At 41.2% G+C, this 25,652-nt stretch overlaps 1 protein-coding gene across 1 annotated transcript in view; it reads left to right on the top strand.

The window, feature by feature from the left end:
* CHIC2 (cysteine rich hydrophobic domain 2) overlaps nucleotides 1-25,269 on the top strand; it is a 47,202-nt gene extending 21,933 nt beyond the window's left edge. The window contains exons 2-6 of the mRNA XM_075849610.1: nucleotides 1,003-1,057; nucleotides 1,146-1,301; nucleotides 19,677-19,733; nucleotides 19,900-19,959; nucleotides 24,080-25,269. Coding sequence (XP_075705725.1) covers nucleotides 1,003-1,057; nucleotides 1,146-1,301; nucleotides 19,677-19,733; nucleotides 19,900-19,959; nucleotides 24,080-24,130 — 379 coding nt within the window. The 3' untranslated portion in view covers nucleotides 24,131-25,269. The remainder of the gene's footprint in view (nucleotides 1-1,002; nucleotides 1,058-1,145; nucleotides 1,302-19,676; nucleotides 19,734-19,899; nucleotides 19,960-24,079) is intronic.
* The last annotated feature ends 383 nt before the right edge of the window (nucleotides 25,270-25,652 follow it).

Below are 25,652 nucleotides of genomic sequence, written 5' to 3'. Positions count from 1 at the left end.
GCCTGTGTCGGATTTGCGCTTGGCAAATCCGACACATTCACTAGAGGATCCGCAGCAGAAATCTGAGACTGACATTACGTTTTGCTGCGTTTGTTCAGTTTCATGAGCCGCAGATCTGCACAAAGATGAGCCTCATTCCATGGGGCTAATCCACCACCTTTTTTTTTTTGCGGAATCTGCGAGAATAATTAGCATACTGCTTACTCTCTCTCATTTTTTCTTCCTACGGTTTGGACAAAAATCTGCGCAGTTTCTGGTTTGCTGCATGGGAACGGGGTTACGAAAACCTTATTCACGTGCATTGGATGCAAAATGTTAGCTGATTTACTGAGAATTTGGGGCCTAAGTAATAGGTAACTTTGCAACTTAATTTAAGGATTTGGTCGTGGAACAGAGACCGAGATCAGTGTGAATCTATGTGGTTGTTCCATAGAGGCTACTTGATGGGTAAGCATGTGTACTGCAATGGCACATAGCCCATGCCATGTCACTCGGTGTTCAATACAAAAGACACTAAACGTTAGTGACCCTCTGTCACCGTGATAGACCCCTTTAACTTTGAGCATCTGTTAGTCCCATAGAAAAACATTACCTTCAGTGTGACCACTTTTAGATCCACTGCAACAGGCGGCGTAATATATTCATATAGCTCAGCCCTCTAAGCTAATTTGTCAAGAGAGACCATGTCTACACATCCACAGCTGTTTTCTAAAAAGATGTCATCGATGTGCCCAAGGGGTTTACATTTCTGAAAAACTCTCGCACAACGGTCCAAACAAACAACCATTTCAATCCGTGGCACTTTAAATCTTTGGGTCGATAACTTCCAGAAATTAAATCTCCGGACAGGGCCAAAGGGACTCTTATGCTTTCCGGACCGCTGCAGCCCATTCACTCGCAGACCTCTTTGCTGAGTTTTCTAAAATATGTCAAAAGATCGCAGTGTGTTGTAAGCCATTGTGACGTTAGATCATTGGTTAACTTTTGTATTCTTTCTTTTAGATTTGGTCTTAGCAACAAATTTGAAGCAGAATTCCCATCATCTTTAACTGGAAAAGTATGTATTCTTATCTGACTGGTATTTTCTAATAAAGTTTCCATTATTTCGTTATGTAATTTTTGTTATTTTTCCCATTTACTCCCAGGTAGCACCAGAGGAATTTAAATCTAGTATTAACAGAGTCAACAGTTGTCTTAAGAAGAACCTTCCAATTAATGTTCGATGGCTGCTATGTGGGTGTCTTTGTTGTTGCTGCACACTGGGATGTAGCATGTGGCCAGTAGTGTGTCTCAGTAAAAGAGTAAGTTATTTTATGATACTCAAGTCTGTTACCTTACTACATGCTGTAATGCAAAGTATTTTTAGGAAGAATTTTAATGACTACATTTCTTCTGATTATAAAATGCATATTTCATTATCTTACCCACAAAATGATTCAAAGTACCCCAACAGGTTTCCAGTTCCAGTCTCCCCACTGAAGTTAGGGGGGGGGGGGGTGTTATAATGTGGTAATTATTGATCGCAGTACCTAAAGGGTTAATGGCTATGATTCAATGTATATCGGATTCTAGTCATTGTCGTGGGAATGTGGCTGTCCCAGCACTAGGACTTTATAGTGCGATTCAGGCGATTAGTCCTGATTAAAGTGTATGTCTAAATGCAGGAGGGTGCAATTTAATCAGGTTCTTGGCATTTCTAAGAGTCCAACATCCTCTGACAAGCGCTAGCTGCCAAAGCAGCAAATTAATCTGGACAGCGTAAGTGGTGTACATTACCCCAAATTTTGATTCATGGGACTGTATGGTAGTGTAATGACAATTACTCTAATAGGGCATTTGCACACTGGTTGTTTTGGTGGAATAACCACTTTAAGAATTAATTATTTTTTTTTAAATCTTATAGAAATGCTTGTATTGTATAGCCAGCTTTAGACAGATTTTTCTCACCATGCCTACAAGCAAATACTTCTTAGAGCTGTTTAACCTCTCGGCCCCAGATGCCATACATATATGGTGCTGGCGGCCTGCAGTTAGAGGCTCTGTCACCACATTATAAGTGCCCTATCGCCTACATAAGGAGATCGGCGCTATAATGTAGGTGACAGCAGTGTTTTTTATTTAGAAAAACGATCGGTTTGAGCGATTTTAGCTTTATGCTAATTACTTTCTTAATGCCCAAGTAGGCGTGTTTTTACTTTAGACCAAGTGGGTGTTGTACAGAAGAGTGTATGACGCTGACCAATCAGCGTCATGCACTTCTCTCCATTCATTTAGTCAGCGCATAGTGAACAACGCAGTCACTATGTGCTGTCTTATACTGACATGTTACTGAAGTGTTTAGACCGTGAATAGACATTCCTTCCAGCCAGGACGGGATGTCTATTCACAATCCCTGCATTTAACCTGTCATTTACAGCGAGATCTTGCGAGATTACTCTTGCTCTGCTGTAAGTGCCACGTCGTCCCGATTTTTTGGAGTTTTGCTATGTTGTGCATACACCTTGGAGGTGCCTCAACACCTTATTGGCTGCACCGAACCAGTGATTTTTGACCTGTGAGACGTAAATTGATTTTTGAGAGGAGTGTCTGACGCTGACCAATCAGCGTCATACACTTCTCATTGTTCCAGCCCAGCTTCTTTCACTGCACAATCACACTGTAACAATGGGCTGGAACAATGAAAAGTGTATGACACTGATTGGTCAGCGTCATACACTCATCTGTAGTATCACCGTGGATGAGTCCCTGGTCCTTTTCAAAGGGTGGCTACAATTCAGGCAATATTTTCCAAATAAGAGGGCCCGATTCGGGTTAAAAATGTACAAACTATGTGATTGACTAGGGGATACACTCACAATTCAAAGTTTATGAAGGGAAAGACTCCCAAATTGTCCCTCAAGAATGCCTCCACTCCACAGCAGTGGAAAAATTGTATGGGACTTCTTGCACCCTCTTTTGGATAAGAGGTATAATTTATATATTAATAATTTAGGTGCCTGTCTGCTAAAAAAAACAACAAACCTTTGGCCTGTGGCACCATACGCCACAATCAAATAGTCCCTGGTCAACCAAAAATTAAAGGGACTTTGTGTGTGTTTTTTTTTTTTTAGTTAATTATTATTTAAGTGATTACACATTGTTTTTATTTTATTTAATTTTTCACAAGTCAGGAAATATTATGAATTAGATTCTAATTTATAACATTTCCATGTGCTGGTCACTAGAGGGAGCAGTTCCCAAAATTGCAGCATGGTCAATGTGGTAAAGCAACCTCATTGCTTTAGGCTGCAAATTTGGGGTAGACACACTCGCTCTAGTGTCCTCGCACAATCCTCCCTCCCTTATTCTGGCTAGTGCCAGGAGAAGGAGGGGTTTGAATCTTCAAACCTCCTACACTGCGTGCCGCCATTTTCTGAGCGACTGCACAGTGTAGGAGGATTAGATACAGTAACACAAACATGCACGAACATTCTCTATGGGGATGTATGTGCCGTATTCCATCTCTGCATGTGTCGTTAATTGACACATACAGAGATGGAAGAAAAAATGGCAGCCCCCATAGAGAAGTAAAAGTAAGAAAAAAGTAAAAAGTAGAACACAAATAAAATTTATGTTCATATCATACTAAAAGCAGTATGATAAAAAAAAATCGAGTCAAGCCAGCAGAATTGTCCCAGGACAACATTTCCCATCCGAAATGCCCCCTACTACCAAAAAAACCGACCCCAAAAGAGATGTCGCGTATGTTCTAGGAACGGAATACAGAGGGAAACCAGGTACCGATACGACACCTGCCCACAGAAACCAGGGCTCTGCATTAGGCGGGATTCACACGACAGGGATTCCCGGCCGGGTGCCGGCCGTTCATATATCGGCCGGCACCCGGCTGCATTAGGAATAATAGACCCCTAATGGGGCTATTCACACGACCGATTTTTTTGACGGCCGGGAAAACCGCCCGTCAAAAAATAGGACATGCTCTATTTTCAGCCGGGTGCCCGGCTCCCATAGAAGTCTATGGGGCCGGGTAATACACGGCCATCACCGGAATGTGTCCCGAGTGATGGCCGGGTCTACCGTCGCTCGCGCACTCTCTCTCCTCCTCCTCACAGTGCAGAGTGCATGTGAGGAGGAGGATCTTTTATTGCTCGCTGTAGGAATCGGAATCCCCAATCCCCGGCTGGGGATTGGGGATTCCGCTACAGGAGAAGTGCGTGACTACACTGTCCATATATGGACACAGCGAAGTCACGCACTTCTGCAGCGGAATCCCCGACTCTATGGCCGGGGATGCCGCTACAGGAGAAGTGAGTGACTACACTGTCCATATATGGACACAGCGAAGTCACGCACTTCTGCAGCGAAATCCCCGACCTGTGGCAGGGAATTCCTCTTCAGGAGAAGTCAGTGACTACACTGGGTGGCATCACCTACAGGGGGCAGGGTGGGTGGCATCACCTACAGGGGGCAGGGTGGGTGGCATCGCCTACAGGGGGCAGGGTGGGTGGCAGGCATCACCTACAGGGGGCAGGGTGGGTGGCATCACCTACAGGGGGCAGGGTGGGTGGCATCGCCTACAGGGGGCTGTGTGGCATCGCCTGCAGGGGGCTGGGTGGCATCGCCTGCAGGGGGCTGGGTGGCATCGCCTGCAGGGGGCTGGGTGGCATCGCCTGCAGGGGGCTGGGTGGCATCGCCTGCAGGGGGCTGGGTGGCATCGCCTGCAGGGGGCTGGGTGGCATCGCCTGCAGGGGGCTGGGTGGCATCGCCTGCAGGGGGCTGGGTGGCATCGCCTGCAGGGGGCTGGGTGGCATCGCCTGCAGGGGGCTGGGTGGCATCGCCTGCAGTGGGCTGGGTGGCATTACCTACCAGGGGGGCTGGGTGGCATTATCTACAAAGGACTGTTGTGTGGCAACAAATTTTAAATGAAATTCATCCGATTTTTAAACGGACAGGGAAAAAAACGGATTCAAATCGGCCGGTAAAAACGGATTCAAATCGGCCCGGAACGGATGCAAACCGGCCGATTTTACCGGCCGGCACTCGGACCCTGTCGTGTAAATGAGGCCTTAGGGAGTGTTTCAGTGTGTACCATACATTCCTAAATGTATCATTTTGATTTTAAAAAATACAAAAACATTTTTAGTCCTTTTATGCATTTTCTTTACCATTTTATTATCCAATCCATTGTTTTTTTTGTTTTTTGTTTTTCATTTCACTTTTTATTACACTATAGCCCACATGGAATACAAGAAACAAACCAAAATAGAAAATAATAGTTCCCACTATACCCCTAGATGAATACCATTAGGAAAAGATCCCCTACACAAAAAAATAATTCTCGCACCCCTTGGGGAATGTAATTTTCAAAATGGGGTCACTTTTGGGGGTGTTACATCGTTCTGCCAGCTCAAAACCTTTGTAAACAAGCAGTGGGGCATATGAGTCTTTCAAGCTAAAATGAAGTCCTGAAAACCATAGAGGGGTTCCTGTCATTTTGGGCCCCACCATGAGAACCGTAAAAGCAGTGCAATAAATGTTGGGGTGCATTTGCGCTGTTTTTTGTACGGTTTACGAAAAATATGTCCTATCCATTACGCATTTGTGAAAAAATAATAATCTGAAAACCTCGGAGTATCTCTTTTTTTGAAATAAGGGTGTTTTTCTGTGCTTTATGTTCTGGAAACTCTGAGCCTCTGCAAACCTTTCTTGGTGCATGAAAACAAAATGTACTTTACAATTCTCAAAATTTTCACAATTTCAATCAAATTTGTATGCCCTGTTAGATTAAAAATATTAGTATTTTTTTTCTAATACATAAAGTACGATGGAAATATACATTTCTAAACACATTAGTACAGTATATACATAAATTGTAAATATTTTACTTAAAAAAAAAAATCCATGTTATATTTAAAGTTTCTTTATTTTGTGTTTTTTAATAAAAAAATGCAAATCGTATCGGCCTATTTTTAACACGAATATATAGTACGATATGCGACAAAAAAAAATTAAGGGGTTAAAGAACGTCATACCTTCAGTCAGAGGTGGTGATTGTAGTATGATGCATTTTGGAGTGTCTGTCTGGTTCTCTGTTCACCAGGTGAATTTTTCAAGTGGAAAAAATTGGGATGTGCAAGATAATCTGGTTTAATATGCAGTTAGAATTTGCAGTTTGATATGTCACGGATTCGCACACAAATTAGCCTTATTGAGTGGGGCTAATCCATGTGTAGCTATGGATTTCTTATCCGCGTCTGAAAATTAGACATCGTAAATTGACACTCGGATTTTCCTTTTAAAAAAAGTGAGGTGGTTTGTGGGCGGATTTCACGCAGACTTTGGCACAGAATCCCTGTGAAAGATCCATCATGTGAACTTGGCCTAAGGGTTTAAGTTTTGTATTGGTGTAGTCGATGTCCTGGCTCGAACCTAATAGAGATGCTGTCAGAACTGGAAATCATTTTTTTTTTCTGTGTATGACTACATTTCATTTTGGGAAAATTTTCCTAATATTATTTTGTAAATTTGATCCATTTTATGTCCCCGGAGGCTTTCTGATGCTTTGTCTCCATATTATATTACTCTAAATGTTACATTTCACCTTTTTATTTTTATTACTTTTAATTTCTTACTCTTTCCCTCTGACTTTTATTTGGACATTTTTCTGTTGCTTCATTTCATTTGGCTCTTGCATACGTTTAAGTGAATTCTCTGCCTTAACTACGCTTTTATGTGGCACTTTTCTCCGTTGCCTTTGTGACTATATAAATGTGCCATTGTTGAGAGCTAAAAATATTACTCTCCAATCAAGTGTCCCTTTTATGTTTTTGTGTGCTGTCACCTGCCTTTCGATGGGAACCAGTAAAATGTCAAGTGCAGAGATTAATGGGGCTGCACGTGCAGGAGCTTTTCACTTTCACCTGTCACAGCTGAGAAAAATGAAATGCGTAATGATGTGCGCTGCGGTCTGATCTCCAGCTCCCAGCCCGGAATTATGAAGTCATGTTTCCTTGTATTGTTTCCAGTGGAGATTGCCTGGTCGTCACTTCTGCACCAGTGAAGCGTCTTCGACACGTTGCAGGGTTTGTAGTAATACTTCTGACAATCTTGTGGGCAGACCGCAGAGGCATTGGTGTATATTTTATAGGCTTTTAGTGGAACAAATAATTTATTGTAATAGGATGAAAATAAGGCACGAGCAGAATTTTGACAATTACTGTAGACATTTGTAAGGCTACCGTTAAGATTCCCCCATTGCAATCCATCAAGAAGTGAAATAAAGGCATTGAGTCATTTAAAGTGTTCCCAAGGCATCTTTGTCGTCATGTGAGATCCTTAAAACTTTTGGCAAAAATGTTGGGGACAATGTAAAGGCGAAAACATAGAAACCCTAATGCTCTATAAGCAGGTAGTGCAAAAATAGCATTTAGATAATTGAATATAATAATCCCATGCCATTGATTTAGCAGCGGGTGGGCAGGCAGATGCCCGCTCAGTGTAGAACCTATTGCCGTTTTACACCATTGATAGAGTAGCCTTTCAGAGTCAATGAGCTTCTGTCAATATAAGCTTGTCAACGCTACATCTTCATAGACTTGAGAGGCAGTTTAAGGGGTCAGCCCTTTTCGGGTTTGCTGTGATGCAAATGAACTGTAATGCTTAAACAACTATTGGAATTTTTATGTCTGCTCCTTGTTCTTTTTTTCCTTTTTTTTTTTTTTTTTTTTTTCTTTCACCCCCACTTTTCTTCTTTCTTTTTTTTCCTCTCTTCTCCTCCTCTTACCCCTTTACAAAGTCATTGACGAGACATTCAGTGCTTTCTAAATTGGAAGTTGCATTGTGCTAAAGACCCAGTACAGATTTACGGAGGGCTGAAAGCAGTTAGATCATGTTCTTTTCATGGTGCGATTAGAATCAAATCGATTTCCCTACAGCCTTCAGCATTCAGATGGCAATTTGAACAAAGCTTGGGGCTAGACAAGGGACAAAACGACTGAACTGAATGTTAATTACACTGCACGGCCTTATTTTCTTTTGATTTGAAGCTGACTGGCAACTAAATTAACACAAAGTGTGACCATAACTGCAGCCCCATTTTCATTTAAAAGGGGAACAGCCTCTAAAAGACTATCTTAACAAAAAACCAAGCCGGGTCCGCTGATCTTTGCCAGCTTGGGGCACTGTTTCACTATACAGAAATGCTCAGATAATGAATGTAATAAATTTAAAAAAGCGACACTCCTGTCCAAAGTAAACTCTTAGGGTTTCACTCTCTACTCGAACAAACTATCTCTCAAGAGCCCAAAAATGCTGTTCATTCAGTACAACTGAGCTGTAATTGGCGCTGATTGTTTTTATTGCAGTCTAACAGTAATTATTTGGTGAACTTCATGTCTGGCACAAGAATATGAAAATTAACTTGTTTATTTTGGAAATGTGAGCCGACCGCTCTGAGTTGGGGCAATAAAGCGGCTTATCATGAGATTTGTTTGTTGCTGTAGTCGGTGTGATGCAGTGCGGGGCGTCCCTTCTCATCCTGCACTGCAGCTGCGCCCACGCCTGAGCTGTCACTTTGCACCTGCAGCTTTTGCCTGCTTTCAACACCTGGCGTCATGATTTATCCTCCCTGGTCTTTGACTCCTGTGATGCTTCTGCATCTAAACAAACCATTGTCGGATTTACTTCACGCAGCAAAGGAAAAGAAACAGATCTGGTTTCTTAAATCCCTCTTCATCTGAAAAATACCTCTGTCATGGAAATAGATTTTCTAAAAAGTCAGTAGATTTTAATTGTTTGAATGATAAAATTTAGAATTTGTGATTAGGGGACTGAACGAAAGTTTTCTCAATCTGTCTAAGACGTGTTTGGCTCCAAGTCACCATTTATGACACGTGTAGACTTCTTACTTCCACTATACAAATGATTAGGATGTGGACGGTGGTTTGAATCCATACAGTGACCGCATGCTAACACTTTACCAGAAGAACAGTAAGGCCCAATGCACACAAACATATTTTTTCCTGTCCGTAAATACGGGTCCTTGGTCACACGTATTCGACCAGTATTCCACCCGTATTTACGGGCACGTTTTCGTTGCAAAATTGCACTGCACTAATCGGCAGCCCCTCTATCAGTGCAGGATGGAGAGAAGGGAGAGCCCTTTCCGCAGTAAAACTAAAAGAAATTCATATTTACCCGGCCGTTGCCTTGGTGACTCGTCCCTCTCTTGACATCCAGCCCGACCTCCCTGGATGACGCGGCAGTCCATGTGACCGCTGCAGCCCGTGATTGGCTGCAGCAATCACCTGCGCTGAAACGTCATACCGGGAGGCCGGACTGGAGGAAGAAGCAGGGAGTTCTGGGTAAGTATGAACTTCTATTTTTTTTTTACACGTTAATTTTATATTGTGAACGGAAGTCGTCCAGTGTGCTGAAAGAGTTACTGTCGCCTAGAAACGCTCCCGTAATTACGGGTGCACACACGTAGTCACCCGTAATTACGCGAGCCCCATAGACTTCTATGGGCCTGCCCGTGCCGTAATTACGGCCTAAAATAGTACATGTTCTATATTTTTCAACGGCACGTGCACCTTCCCGTAAGCATACGGGGAGGTACCCGTGGCCAATAGAAGTCTATTGGCCCGTAATTACGGGCGTTTTTACGTTCGTGTGCATGGGGCCTAAGTGTTATCATTGGGTTACAGGCAAAAATTTTGACCATTTTTTATTTTTTTTTAAAAGGTGGCTGAGCCTTAACAAAAAAAAGCTGGGGGCACCAGCAGCCTGACACATTTAATATAATTGACACCAGAATGTGTTTCAATTATTGCGCAAATCTGTGCCAGCTCTTAGCTTTCGCAGATTTGGCTCTCAGACGCACAAGTTGCACCTGAAGCGATCTGTATATTAAGCCTGTTGTATGAAACGACAGTCTTAGTAAATCTCCCCCATTGCGTCTCTGGCACTGACATCTACTGTATTTTTATTTTTTAATTTTTTTTTAAAAATTTGCTTCTCTATTTTTATGTGGGCTCTTCCCCCGGACCATAAAGAAAAAAAATATATATTGTATTGGCTCCAGAGTATGAATAATACATACATTTTATGGTAAAATCCGGTGACAGAAATGCAGCAACCTGTAATCCTTTCCGAATTTAGTATGTGTGTTTGGGTTTCTCAAATTCAAAACTAAGGAACCTTCTTAATTGCCTTCATTGAACATTTCCTAATATTTTGCTGCTGTACTCTGCAACTCCTTTACTGCTGGTTCAAGGATCACTTCTCGGTCTTCTCCCCCCCCCCCCCCTCTCTTCTATGTGTCTCATACCAGCAGGGAGAGGAGGAGGTTGTACAGAGCAGGGAAGACAGTATCAGAGAGGGTGGGGAGCACCCACAGTCTGGAGGTGGAGAAAGATCATACAGGTAGCCTCACTGTAGGAGAGAACCCACTGCAGACTCTGCAGTGGGAGGTGGGTGAGATCTCACACACAGGCAGTATCGGTGTGCGTGTCAGCAAAGGGGAGAACAGTGCAAAAAAACTAGGTTAGTTGGCACCTCCTAACAAAGTGAAAAATGTGCAGGTGCACATCTGCTGTTGCTGAAAATTTAACCCATCATCTAGAATATGCAGTAGAGTTCTGGGCTCCAGTTCATAGAAAGGATGCCCTGGAGTTGGAAAAAATACAAAGAAGATCAACGAAGCTAATAAGGGGCATCAAGAATTTAAGTTATGAGGAAAGATTAAATCAATAAAACCTATTTAGCCTAGAAAAGAGATGACTAAGGGGGGGGGGGGGGGACATGATTAACTTATATAAATATATGAATGGCACATACAAAAAATATGGTGAAATCCTGTTACATGTAAAAACCCCTCAAAAAAACAAGGGGGCACTCCCTCCGCCTAGAGAAAAAAAGGTTCAACCTGCAGAGGTGACAAGCCTTCTTTACTGGGAGAGCTGTGAATCTATAGAATAGTCACCGCAGGAGCCGTCACAGCAGGGACAGTAGATGGCTTTAAAAAAAAGGCTTAGATAATTTCCTAGAACAAAAAAATATTAGCTCCTATGTCAATGTGTAGAAATGTATCCCTTCCCTTTTCCCATCTCTTGGTTGAACTTGATGGACATGTGTCTTTTTTCAAACGTACTAACTATGCAACTATAACTCCTTCACCACTCCCACATGGCTATATATCTTCCAACTACTGATACCCCGTGCAGTTGTCACGTATATAAACATTGGCAGCCTGTAACGGGGTTAATGAGTGCAGTGCTGCTTCAATGGGAACAGTGCTGCACTCATGTCTGCCAGGGCTTTAAGAGCCCTGGAATACACCCCCCACTGTAGACGGCGCCATACACAACCCCCGCAAAACCCCTGTGGATAGCGCCACCTAAGCTCCCACTAGGTGCGGTTCCCCGACCAGCATTGTGGCTGTGGATTCCCCTCCTAGAGGGAGCCCCCGACGTCTCAACATCCCCGCTGTAAATAGTGCCACCTAAACTCCCACTAGTAGCGGAATCTCCGGTGTCCGATCGCTGTGCCTGGGATTCCGCTTCTAGAGAGCGCCCCTGTCGTCACTATCCACAGTCGGGCTCTCTCTAGGAGCGGAACCCCCGGCCGACACTGACCGGGGATTCCGCTACTGGAGGAATAGCCCCTGGCGTCACTTTCCATATATGGACAGTCACGTCAAGGGCTACTCCTGGAGAGGACTCCCTGGCCACACTGCTGCCGACGCTCAGGCAGAGAATTCCGCTTTTAGATTTAACCCCTGAACTCACATCAGGGGCTCTCTCTAGGAGCAGAATCCCCGAACAAGAGGGTAGTGGTGCGATGTACAGGAAGCGGTTGCCATTTACAGGGAGAGGCTGGGGTGCTGCTATCTACAGGGGAAGTGGCGCTGTCTGCAGGGGGGATGTTGCTATCTATATGGGGGTGCTATCTGCAAGTAGTGGCACTATGTACAGTGGCTATGGTGCTGTCTAGAGGGCGGTGCTATATACAGGGTGTGTGCCACAAATTTTGAGACACACTGCAAAACAGCCATGAAAAACTGGCAGTTGATTCGTTGTTACCTGCCCTTTTTTTCACATTCTGTGAATATATCCTTTATAGCCCTCTTGACTCTCCGCACTCTAAAAAAAAAAAAAAAATTACAAAAAAGTGTTCCACGTTTTTTATGATTTGTCTGCGAATAAAAAAAACATGTCAAATTAATTAAACTAATCTGGAAAATGAAAGCCTCAAGTCTTGTAAAAATAGTCGTCATATTCAAAGCAGTTCCACAGATATAATTTAAAGAAGTGCATATCAGATGTGGAAAATTTGACCTGGACACAGGGGCGTCAATGACCCTTGGTCATTAAAGGGTTAAACAAACACAAAATTACAGCAGCCCTCTGCAGGCACAAAGATATATGCAAACGTTGAATGTTTTTTTTCTAAATTGTATTACTGCTATATTTACTATACTTATGAGATAGAGGTGAGTCTCTCATTGTACAGGCATAATGTTTAGTGTAGGGACCACCTGTATTAGGTCGTTTTGTCATGGCAGGTGGGCTCGCCCAATTTGTTCAAAATGAGTGCTAAGAACCTCACAACATAAGTATATTAATTATAGCAGTATTGTGGTCTAAGTAAATCTAAGTACCCGAGAGGGGAGGTGTCCGGGTCACTAAGAACATCGGCTCCCTAAAGTCCGATAAGAAATAGAGATCTACCATGAAGTCCAGGAGTAAGTGTGCAGTCATTAACATTGGAAAAGGAGTCTAAGTCCAGGAGCGTGCCCAGCGATGGTCTCAGGATGCATCCAGTTTTATCGAAGTCCACGCGCAGGCGATATGACAAATATAGCATGACAGGGAGTCTCTGATCGGGCACATGCCCAGTGAATTCAAGAGTCATATTCAAACACTTAAAGCGGTTTTCCCATGAGACACATTTAGATGTGTTTCCCACCTCTGGGACCCGCACCTATCTCCAGAATAGTGCCCCTGAAACACCGTTCAACCACTTTATGTTGCAGCTGAATGAGGTGAATTCCGACCATGAAAAAGGTTTTATGGTCACGAGTTACGTAAATAGCATAGCTCGCGTGCTATGCGGCTTCCATAACTGCCATTCACTACTATGGGAGTTATGGAAACAGCGTAGCTCAGCGAGCTATGCTGTTTTCGGCACTCCCGACCATATAAGCAGGAAGTGATCGGGAGTCAGCGAGATCAAACCAAGCTAGAACGGGGTTTAGGACCACCGTTCTAGAGATAGATGCGGGTACCTGAGGTGCGACCCGCATCCATTTGACATATCCTGTGTACATGTCATAAATGTCTCATGGGAAAACCCCTTTAAGTTCACACGCATGACTAGATAATATAACCCCGGGATCTTGGAGAACCAATCGGCTAAGTTAGGGTACGAAAAACACTGGTGGACATCGTAGTGCAGCTCCTATGACATCAAAAGTTGGTTTTAAAATGTACAAACCGCAACTATACTACGCTATTAGCCTCATGTCCCTGTTGTGGCAGCCTGGGGGCCTAGTACTTTGAAGCTCTGCCTCTGGCAGAACTTCAAAGGAGACTGTCAGTATCACGATATACTGCAATACATTAGTATTGCAGTATATCATGCAAGTGATCCAACAATCGCTGGTTCAAGTCTCCTAGGGGGACTAGTAAAAAAAACAGTTAATACTTTTTTTTTTTTTTTTTCTTGAAACCTTTGAGTAAAGTAATGTTAAAAAAATAAAAGTTAACATAACCGGTATTGCCGGGTCCGTAAAAGTCAGAACTTTCACAATATAGCGGTGTTTAACCCGCTTGGTGAACGCTGCAAAAAAATAAATAAATTATAAAATACGCAAATTGCTGTTTTTTTGGTCAACTTAGCTCTCTAAAAAATGAAATAAAAAGTGATCAAAAAGTCGCATATACCCCAAAATGTTATCAGTTAAAACTAGAAAACTACAGCACGCCTCACAAAAATTAAGCCCTCACATCGCTAAATTGACCGAAGATTTAAAAAAGTTATGGCTCTTAGATGATGGCGATATATTTTTTTTAAATAAAAAGTGGTAAAACATGAATTTCGTATTGCCGTAATCATATCACCATGTAGTTTTTACTGCCTAATGGATGCTGTAAAAACAAATCCCCAACCCCCAAAAAAAGAAATTGCATAATCGCTGTTTTTTTCACCCATTTTCAACCATTTCACCCTTCAAATAATTTTCAGCTTCCCAGTACATTATACGGTACAATAAATGGTGCCATGACAAACTAGAACTTGTCCCTCAAAAATCAAGCCTCCTACGGCTGTGTCGACGAAAAAGAGGTTATGGCTTTTGGTAGGCGCGGAGGAAAAAACGAAAATGAAAAAACGAATTGGTCTCGTGTACATGGGGTTAATCACCGAATACTAGCTCGATAGCTCGGTAATGAGGCTTCATGAATAATGCAAACATATTGATTACTATCTTTATCGCGTCAATATAGGGATATATAATTGATACACCATGTGATTGTGTCAGTATTTATATATAAAGTGTCAAATCACAAAAAAATAGATACACTTCGTGTTAGGCTGGATTCACACGAGCATGTTCGGTCCGTAATGGACAGAACGTATTTCGGCCGCAAGTCCTGGACCGAACACACTGCAGGGAGCCGGGCTCCTAGCATCATAGTTATGTACGATGCTAGGAGTCCCTACCTCGCTGTGGGACAACTGTCCCATACTGTAATCATATTTTTAGTACGGGACAGTAGTTCCCCGGAGAGGCAGGGACTCCTTGCGTCGTATATAACTATGATGCTAGTGTGCAGTGTGTTCGGTCCGGGACTTGCGGCCAAAATACGTTCAGTCCTTTACGGACCGAACATGCTCGTGTGAATCCAGCCTTAGTGTATCAACAATTGTACTGAACAAAAAGGAAGTGTTCATTATCCTGTAGCGGACAACTGAGGTCTATTAGACCTAGATACTTAAAAAAGAATTGGTTCACCTGGAATTATTTAATGTTTTCTTTCTCTATAATAGTAAAACCTACCTTAAAATATAATTTAGTAAACGTGCTATCAAAGTTAGCACATAAATTAACGAGCTGCAGCACAATGACCAATCCCCTATAAAGTTAATTTTCCTTGTGGGCTGGAAGGGGTTAACTCACATTTACTATATGTATCACCGAGAAATGGTATCAAATATCCACTTGGAAATTACACTATCCCCGAATGAGTAGTAGATTAAAATAAAAATGAACTTTTAATAGATATATAACGAAATAGTAGTGGCACTCGGTATAGATTGATATTCAATCACTATCGCTTCAGTCACAATGTCATGGGGGTGATTAGAGTTGCCTGAAATTTCAAGGCATAGAGAAGATGCGTCCCTCGTTGAGGGGGGGGGGGGTGGCAACTTGGATAGCCACCGGTTGCGCAGGAACCCCAATGGACATTCAAGCACAAGTGTCAAGCCTTAACCCCTTCATGACCAGCCTATTTTGGACCTTAATGACCTAGCCATTTTTTTACGTTTTTCCATCGTCTCATTCCAAGAGCTATAATTTTTTTTTCATTTTTGCGTCGATATAGCTGTATAAGGTCTTGTTTTTTGCGGGACAAGTTGTAATTTTTAATAGCACCATTTTGGGGTACATATAATTTATTAACTATTAACTTTTTTTGGGGGTGGAATAGAAGAAAACCTGCAATTTCGCCACACTTTTTGCGTCCTAAATTTACGCCGTTTACCGTGTGGTATAAAGAACACTAACTTTATTCAGTGGGTTGTTGCGATTGCATCAAGACCAAATGTGTATAGTTTTTGTATATTTTGCTACTTTTACACAGTGAAAACACTTTTTTTTTTCAAAAATTTTTTTTTTTGCGTCTCCATATTTGAAGAGCCATAACTTTTTTTATTTTTTCGCCGATGCAGTTGTATGAGTGTTGTTTTTTTTTGTGGGACGGCTTGTAGTTTTTATCGGTACCATTTTGGGGTAGATGCGACTTTTTGATCACTTTTTATCACATATTTTTTTTTTTTTAGGCTGGATTCAAAGAAAACAGACATTTTTTCATGGTTTTTTATTTTTTTACGACGTTCACCGTGCGGGTTAAATGATGTAATAAGTTTATAGTTGAGGTCATTACGGATGCGGCGATACCAAATGTCTAACTTTTTTACTTTATATTGTATTATATTTTTAATAATAAAGCAGTTTGTAAGGTAGGAAAAGTGAGTTTTAATTTTTTTTTCTTTTTTTTCCCCTTTTTATTAAACTGTTTTTTACTAGTCCCACTAGGGGACTTCACTTTGCGATTATCCAATCTCATTTATAATACACTGCAATACTTCTGTGTTGCAGTCTATTATGCCTGTCCGTGTAAAAGAGGCCAGAGGCATGATCTAGCAGGCATTTACTACAGGCAGACCTGGGGGCCTTTATTAGGCCCCCGGCTGCCATCGTAGACACACACTCGGTGATCTTATCGCCGTGTGTCAGTAGGATGAGAGTGGTTAAACGGGTGAGATCGATACTAATATCGATCTCGCAAGTTTGAGCAGAGATGCCCCCAGCCCTCAGCTACCTCTGAGAGCAGGGAGATTTGACAGCTCCCTGCTATGTTTACTTATTCCGATGCAGCGCCGTATAAAGGCTATTGCATTGGAATAAAGCCCATTAGTGGCCACCGTAAAAACACTATGGGGCGGTCACTAACGGGTTAAAGGGGTTATCCGGGGACCAAAAATTGCATTGCAATAATATTTTTATGTGAGAAAAAGTAACTAACTAATGTACTTTTAATTTAAAATTCAGTACTAAATCATGCGTTTTCAAGCCCAGTAAATTGTTCCCAGAAGTCCTGGAGCTTTTCTAATAATCATAATGCGCGTTATCAAGAACATGAACGCAATGGGCTGTCACATTGCCTATTGCTGGAGTCCCCGAGCAGAGCATCAGCTATGACTTTGCTCGGGACTCCATTACTTCTCCCAACGTCCATATTTGGTCAGTAAATTCAGGGGTTCCCTATCGCCGGAGTTTTTGAGTAGCGCATCAGCTGATGCTCTGCCTGGGAACTGCTGCCAACGTTTCGGTCACTGTCCATATATGGACATTGATGTCGGGAGAAGTGCTGGAGTCCCCAGGCAGAGCATCAGCTGATGCTCTGCTCGGGAACTCCTGCGATAGGAAACCCCTGAAGTCACTGACCATATATGGACGGTGATGTCGGGAGCAGGGCTGGAGTCCCTTGCAGAGCGTCAGTCCCCGGATAAGCCCTTTAATAATTCCATTTATTTTGCTCCTTTTATTGAGTAGGAAGGAAACCCTTCTACTCTCTAAGTACCTTGTACTATAGTTACCTCCTTCCTGTCCTTGCTTTTCTCTCATTGGTCCTGTAAATGTTTACGACACATTTTAATAGCCGGATTGACTGGTCGTTAGTAAAGCATTAGTTACTCCGCTTTGTTTATACTAGCTTGTGACACGCGTCACCTTTATATAAATCGCTTTCGGTGCCGGCATCGTTCTAGGTTGTTCGTTGCAGAGTGGTTCTGCGACGGGAGAAGATATAGGCATGTCTTATGCCTCCTTACCTACTCTATCCCAGACCCCCTGCACTAAGGTTCTTCTAGTGAAATGCATTTCACAGCCCACACTATTTGTTTTGGTTTGATGTCTCCAGCAAAGCAGCATTTTGCTGCTATAGTTACAGGCGCACCTTCCCCGCCACATCACCATCAAACACGCTCATACGTTCGTCAGGCCTATCCGAGACATGATGACGGGGGAGGGTGGGGTCTAGTCTTCAAATAGCTGGCGTTCTCGCCGCCGCACGCATAGCTGGAGTCCACCACCAGGGCTCTAGCTCAGCAGTTTTAACTGCTTATCCATCCAGCAGTCGAATAGCAGTTTTCGCTGCTTTAAGTATTCTGTTGCATTGAAATCTCCTGATGATCCCTCTCATAATAAAGGAAGGGGAAACGCGTAGAGAATGAATGCTTACTAACTTTGCTACATTGTGCATACAATTTTAACAGTGTATCATGGAGTCTATATAGTGGAAGGGATGTGGTTTCCTCCCAGGGTTTGATGCTCACTTTGCTGTACCCTAGCAATCTTCCTACCTTCACTTACCCTACAGTGTGATAGGCCAAAAAACTTCAGCGGTTAGGAATTCAATATCGGTCACAATATATCTTGAGTGCGAGAGAGAGAATACTTATTTAGAATTGTAATGTGTAAAAAATCTAGACTAGCTGAAACTGTAGGAAACTGTATGTCGTTACAGTGTACCAGTCTGCATAGTGGTAGGGCTACAGTTACCTCCCAGGGCTTCTTTACACTTTACTGTACCTTAGTAAATCTGCTTACCGTCACATCCTAACGCAGGGAGTCTGACATGCAGGACATTGAGGCTATAGTGATTGAATATCAATCATAATCTATATTGAGTGCCACTAATATTTTATTATATATCTATTTAAAGTTCAATTTTATTTTAATCCACTACACGTTTACTATATGGAAGGAATTGAAGTGCTCAATCACTAAAGCACAAACATTTGCCTGCAGACAAGATTTTCCAGGACAAATGACAGGCAAGAATGACAATAGATGAAGGAATCTGATGTCGACTTCTATTTGTTTTGGCTGTTGGTCTCCTGTAAGTTTTGGATGACCATGTATATAATATATAAGGTCTAATTGGCATCAAAATGGGCTGATTGTCCCGTAATCTTCAGATTATAACGATGAGCCGAAAAACTCCAACCGAGCAGATCAAATTTGCAACAGTCTTTTGAACACAAGAATGTGACCAGTAAGTGGAAGGCAATTGAATAGTGCGCTCAGAATCATGTGTTCTAGCCAATGTGACATCTTTTTACAGATCTAGCATTATCCGGCATAGTTTACTGCTAGGAGTTCATGTCTTATGTTTTTTTCACTGCTTTTAAAGAATGCATCTAAATAGTAATGGTTGAATTTTCATTTCTGCACCACTCCTATGGCAGCCGCATTCCATTTTTCGATCCCGTTCCCACTAGTGTCATGGCGTACATTCTTACCAGAGCCATCACCGCAATGAAGGATCCATTTTCAAACCGATCCCAATGAATTCTGGTAGACTCCAATAACTTCTATCGGGGGTCCGCCAGGTTTCCGATATTTTTGATGATAATAGCGCTGCAGACTCAAAACTGCTACTGCTACCCCAAAGCAATTGGGGGAAACCACCAATGTGAACAGATCCAATAATTGTTTGGTAGTTATTCATTCTGCTTGAGCTAAAAACAACATATTTGCAATAAACCGGATCTTCCAAGAAGTTGTGTATTAGTTTATATTTCGAGACCATTGAATACGGTGATGCAGCTGTATTATACGGTTACCCCAAATGTCAATATGTAAACAATTAGGGGCACATTAAGTTGTTTAGAGAGAATCCTTTGCTCCCCCTGTAACTATCTATGACGGTTTGAGTTACTGTTTAACAGCCTCCCTTTGATGGCATTATAGACCACCCCAGACCCAGTCACTGTCCCATAGCTTGAATTGTCTCATGCAATAAACAGCTGCAACATGGATGTGTTTTTTTTCCCTTTGTCTCTTTTAAGCTACTCAAGGGTAAAATTGTCCCTCATTTGTCTTCCAGACACGAAGATCGATTGAGAAGTTATTGGAATGGGAAAACAATAGGTTATACCACAAGGTGGGTACCGCAGGGAGCAGCTTCGCAGTGTGGAGGTTTGAATTGCACAGTATGGAAACAGATGCTTTTGTTAGGCGAAAAATATGAAAGGTGGATAAATGGGCTAATGTGTGCGCCGCAGTCCAACGGAGCTCATTTTTCTTCTTTTACTATCCCTCTCTTCCAGCTGTGCTTGCACTGGAGACTGAGCAAAAGGAAATGTGAAACCAATAACATGATGGAATATGTAAGTTAAAGGGCCGTTTTGTGAGTCTCTATTAAATGATCATTTATTTTGCCTCTGATCTTATTCTTTTCATGATTATTAATCAGCAAAGGTGTCAGGAGCTTAATCAGCCGAGCGGAAGGATTTTCTACGGTCCACAATTGCAGAGTCATGCGTGGGGCTGATTTATAAAGTTATGAAGGGCACGGAGACAAGTCTTCACGGCGCTGTTGAGAAAAAATAATAAATTAATTGCTAAAATAAAGTCGCTCAGGCGGGCATTGATGGGGTGTGAAATTTCCGATTCTGTAAGAAAGATAAGCGCATCTTTGGGCGCACAGCAAGTCTGAAGCTGGATTAGCATTCTACTAAATAGCCAGTCTCATAGGACAATTCATCAGAGGCATAAAGACTTTCTTCTCCCTTTTTAATGGTTATTTTCTGAAACAAAATATTTTCTCTTTTGTCTTTGCGCTGGCCGGTGTTTATTATGTGTGTAACCATTGCTGCCATTTTTGTTGCTTAAAACCATTTATTTTGATAGCGTTAAAAGAATAGCCATTCTGTTTAAGTTTCTATGTGTATATAGGAGTCTATGTATCAAAAGAATCATTAAGGATTATTTATAAAATATACAAAAAGGACTTTTTCAGATTATGAATGAATCTGCTATTATTGAGAGACAATACAAAGTGTATTTTAATTTACTTTTCTATCATTTTCATTATACTTTCAGTATTTTTTCTTTACAGTTTTCAAGATATCTGCTTGCTGTTATTCAGTGGGAACATTCATCGTTTACTTCCAGTGGCTAAGATTGTATCCATGGTCGTGTGATGTGCACACAAGGGCTGGGGTTATTGGAAGACGCCGCTCTAATACACATTCTATAGGGCCTTATGCACATGGCGCAGCAATTCTGCGGAACTGCACTCCAGAATTTTATGTAGTGGTTGCGCAAGATAAATTGACATGCCGCAGATTGAGAATCCGCTCTGTTAGGTCCATTTCTGCACGTGCACGTGTTTTTCTGCATTTCTGCACATGTTTTTTTTTTTTTTTTCCTGCAACGTGGAAGGGGAGATCTGTTCAAATGTAATTCACTCTGTGGAATTGCTGCACGGAAATTCCGCAGGATTTCCGTCCTGTGTGCAAGAGGCCTTACTGTGACAAGCCGTGCACCTGCGTGTCCGTCACTTGACCATGGACAGAATTGTATCCCCTAGAATTAATAATGTACTGAAGAACAACAAGCAGAGATCTTGAAAATCCTACAGAAAGTATATTTTCACAAATTGTACATTAATTTTATGAAGCTGGACAACCCCTTTAACCCCTTGGACCAGCCTATTTTAAACCTTCATGACAAGCTATTTTTTAAGTTTTTCCATCGTCTCATTCAAAGAGCTACAACTTTTTTATTTTTGTGTCGACCTAGGATAAGGTCTTGTTTTTTAGTGGGACAAGTTGTATTTTTTAATAGCACCTTTTTGGTGTACATAGAATTTATTATCTTTTATTAACTTTTTTTGTGGGAATCTAAAAAAAAAAACAACTTTTGCGACGATACCAAATTTATAGTTTACTTATGTTTTTACTACTTTTACACAGTAAAAACTTTTTTTCCAAAATTAATTTGTTTTTGTGTCTCTATATTTGAAGAGCCATAACTTTTTTTTTTTTTATTTGTCGGCTGTTGCCGCTGTATGAGGGTTTTTTTGCGGGACGACTTGTAGTTTTTATTGGTACCATTTTGTAGTACATGCGACTTTTTGATCCCTTTTTGAGCAAATTTTTTTTTAAGGCAAGAACAGAACAGAAAAAAGCAATTCTAGCATTTGTTTGATTTTTTACGGCGTTTACCGAGCGGATTAAATAACATAATTGTTTTATAGTTGAGGTTGATACGGACACGGCAATACCAAATATGTGTAACTTTTTTTAAAATTTAGTTTAAGGGGGAAAAGTGAGTTTTTAATTTTTACATTTTTTTTCTTTTGGGTTTTTATTTATTTAACTTGATTTAAACTTTTTATTAGTCCCACTATGGGACTTCACTATGCGATCACTTTTATATTACTCTGCAATACTTCTGTATTGCAGTGTATTATTGTCTGTCAGTGTAAAACTGACAGGCATCTGCTAGGCCATGCATCCGGCATTGCCTAGCAGGCATTTAACTAGAGGCAGACCTGGGGGCCTTTCTAAGGCTGTTTTTTGAAGCACAGACACCCCACGATCGCATAGCAGGGTGCCGGTGGGGTGAGAGGGGAAGCCCAATCCCCTCCAAAACCACTTACTTGCGGTACTTGCTATTGAGTGCCGCATCTAAGGGGTTAAACGGGCTGATTTTGATCCACCCGCCTGAGCAGCGCTGCTTCAAGTTCTCAGCTACTGAAGGTAGCTGGGAGCAGGGAGTTTTAACTGCTCCCAGCGGTGCAGAATTGTTCTGATGCAGCGCCGTGAAGAGGTGTGTGCATCAGAATAAAGCCCGTTAGTGTCTGTCGTGAAAAGGCGTTTTGGCGGTCACTACATAAAATATTAATTATATTAAAATAATATACGTTTTATATTTTCTGTAGTGTCTGATTATTCTGCCTAGATTATATACCATGGTCCCCCCCCCCCCTATTTAACCTGTTAGTGACCACCAATACACCTATTCACAGCGGTCACTAAGGCTGGGCCTTAGGCTAGACTGCCACTGTTGGCATGGCCTAATGATTGCCTGTCAGTTTTACATTGACAGGCAATAATGCTTTGATATACGGAGTAAACCACAGGATTGTATAAGAGATCAAAAGATCGCATATAAAAATCCCATGGCGGGACTGAAAATATAAGGAATTAATGTCAAGTAAAAAATATAGTGTACAGTCAAAAGTGTAAAAAAAAATACACATATGGTATCGCCGTGATTGTAATGACCTGAACAATAAAGTGAACACGTTATTTAAACCGCAAGGTGAACGCTGTAAAAAAACACATATGGTAAAATTTATATTTTTTTTTTTCCCTCCCCTCCCAAAAAAAAAAGATATTTAATAGTTAATCAATAAGTCCCGTGTACCGCAAAATGGTACAAATGAAAACTACACCTCGTCCTGTAAAAAATAAGCCCTCATGGCGACATCGATGGGGAAAAAAAAAGTTATGGCTCTTGGGATGCAAAAATACATTTATTAAGTGTTTTTATTGTGCAAAAGTAGTAAAACGTAAAAAACGTATACATATCTGGTATCGCTGTAATCGCGCAGACTCTTAGAATAAAGGTAACCTGTTACTTACGCCACGTGGTGACTGGTGTGAATTTAAAATGCATAGAACAATGGTGGAAAATGACGTATGCCAAAATGCTGCCATTGAATAATACAACTCCTCCGCATAAAACAAGTCCTCATACAGCTACGTCGATGGAAGAATAAGTGATGGCTTTTTGACTGGGACGATGGAAAAAGGAAAAAAAAATGCTTGGTCATTAAGGGTTAAAATAAAACTGCGTAATTCGATTTCCTATGTGTTGGTTTAGAAATCATTTGATCATTTTTAAAAATAGTTTCTTGCTTTCACCTGCTGAACCCTTGTGTATTTATCGAGCGGCACTGGGCTCTGTTGCGTTAGATTAACCCTTGCATTCCATGTTATAATTAATTAACCTCCAAAGTGAATCCATATTCATAAGGGAAATCTACAATGGAGCCTTGACACTAGGCCATTAATTAGTTGTAAGAGGCCATGATTAGCAGGATGGCGTACGTCCATTGTAAAGGTGCGATCAAAGGAATTGCCCTTTTGTTTTGTGTTTCAGATGTGATGAACGGCATTACCGGGATCATCGGTTAATAATTAGCCGGCGCTTACTTTACCAGATTTAGTGACCCCTCGACCATATGTTTGTATGCCTCTTGTCATAGCTTGCAGTGTAGTTGTTTATTACTCTAAAACACCCGCTGGGTAACATCATCTAAGACTCGCAGCTCAATAGTTTACTTTTGTTTGCTTGATTTGACCTCTTTATTTGCCTTTTTCCATGAAATTCAATGTTCTTTAGCTTTTAAGTGTCCAATAAATGTCAATTTCTTCGTATTGCTGATATGATGGATGAGGCAGAAAATTGATTGTGTTTTTTTTCATTTCACAGGTAATCTTGATAGAATTTTTACCAAAGACACCAATTTTTCGACCAGATTAGCTTGTCCCCCCCCCCCCCCTTATTTCTGGTTTTGTTTTTCTTCCCACAAGGACTTATTCAACTTAACCTGTATTTCCAATGGTGCCTTGCTTGGTGCTTTCCCAGTGGTGACACCGCAAAGGTTCTGAAAAAACATTTTTTTTTTTATTTTTAGAAACACTAATTCACGAAGGTTAATATGTATTTGCCGCAGAGCTTCACCAATAAAAAGTCAGTGACCATCTTCTTACGTAATATAGACTTCATTTCCCATGGATGACATTCACAATTGCTTTTTTTTTTGTTCCTATATGGAACTTCTAGTTCAAATGTTCGTGATTTTTTTTATTTTTTATTTTTTTCTCTTTACACTTCCCGTGTCACTCTTTTGGGGACCAAGATTTAACTGCACCATTAGGAATCATTGTCTGCCCAAGATGTTGGTCCTGTCAGCTGGCTCTGATAAGGATGTCCTGGAAAGAAAGGTTCTGATCTGTTTTAGACTGATCTAAAATGTGCATGATCCATAGTGCTGAAGCTCCGGACCATGCAGTTCTGATTTGTTATACTCTGGTCTTCATTCTGGATTAGGAAACTCTCCCACTTATGGTTTTGATATTTGTATCCTGAATTACCATTCCTCATCTCCTCTTCCCATGTTACATAGTACGGTTGAAAAAAGACATATGTCCATCAAGTAATACCAATGTTGCCCACTAGTTGGTTGCAGCTCACATGTAAACTTAAATGACAATATATCCTTTTGGTTTACTGTGGCGAATCCAGGAACATTCTTATTGTCACGTAATAAACTCCGTACACATAATAAATTAGCCTTTTAATTCATCTGGAATAGTATGACTTTTTACCTCTTTATATGTTGTCTTAACATCATTATATTCTAACACTAGTTATAAATCGGTGATCTGATGTATATCAGATGTTTTATTTAAAATAGGTGAATGGTGGTTACCACCGCTGTATTCAACGTGACCGTTTTATTACCACAAAAAAGCAAAAACCTTTTATCCGAGATTCCTCTTATGTCCTCATTGGATTTCTTACGTTTTCACGGAGATATATTTGTATGTGCTACATTTGTCAAGATCACCGTTTTATATTTTCATGACCTAGTTTTTTTTTTTTTTTTGTTTTTAGTTCTCTAATCTCACTATTAACAGGTTTATAGAATAGCCAGCACTAACCAGATGTGGGTGGAAAGAATCTGTTTAGAGAAGTTTCCCAACTTGTAATACTTTAATAACATTTTTGCTCCAGTTGTTTCATACTTTTTATTTTTCCTCTTTTCTGGGTGCATAACCACTGCTGGCAATGGGATGCACCGTTTATTTTAATCAAGGAAAATAAGTTGTACAAATTCTCAGATGTCCATATGTTGCTGTAAGATACTTGGCTTTGGTTTGTTTTGTCATTTGTACACTATAAAAAGGAAAAAATATAAAAACTGAAAAAAATGCTTGGCTTGTATTTATTTACTGCTAGAGATGGACATGTTAGAATGTTAAACATTTGTGAAAGTATT

The sequence above is a fragment of the Rhinoderma darwinii genome, chromosome 1, assembly GCF_050947455.1.
Source record: "Rhinoderma darwinii isolate aRhiDar2 chromosome 1, aRhiDar2.hap1, whole genome shotgun sequence".
NCBI classification, from domain to species: domain Eukaryota; kingdom Metazoa; phylum Chordata; class Amphibia; order Anura; family Rhinodermatidae; genus Rhinoderma; species Rhinoderma darwinii.
Note: the sequence above shows the minus strand (reverse complement) of the source record. Positions and strands in the feature narration are given on the sequence as shown.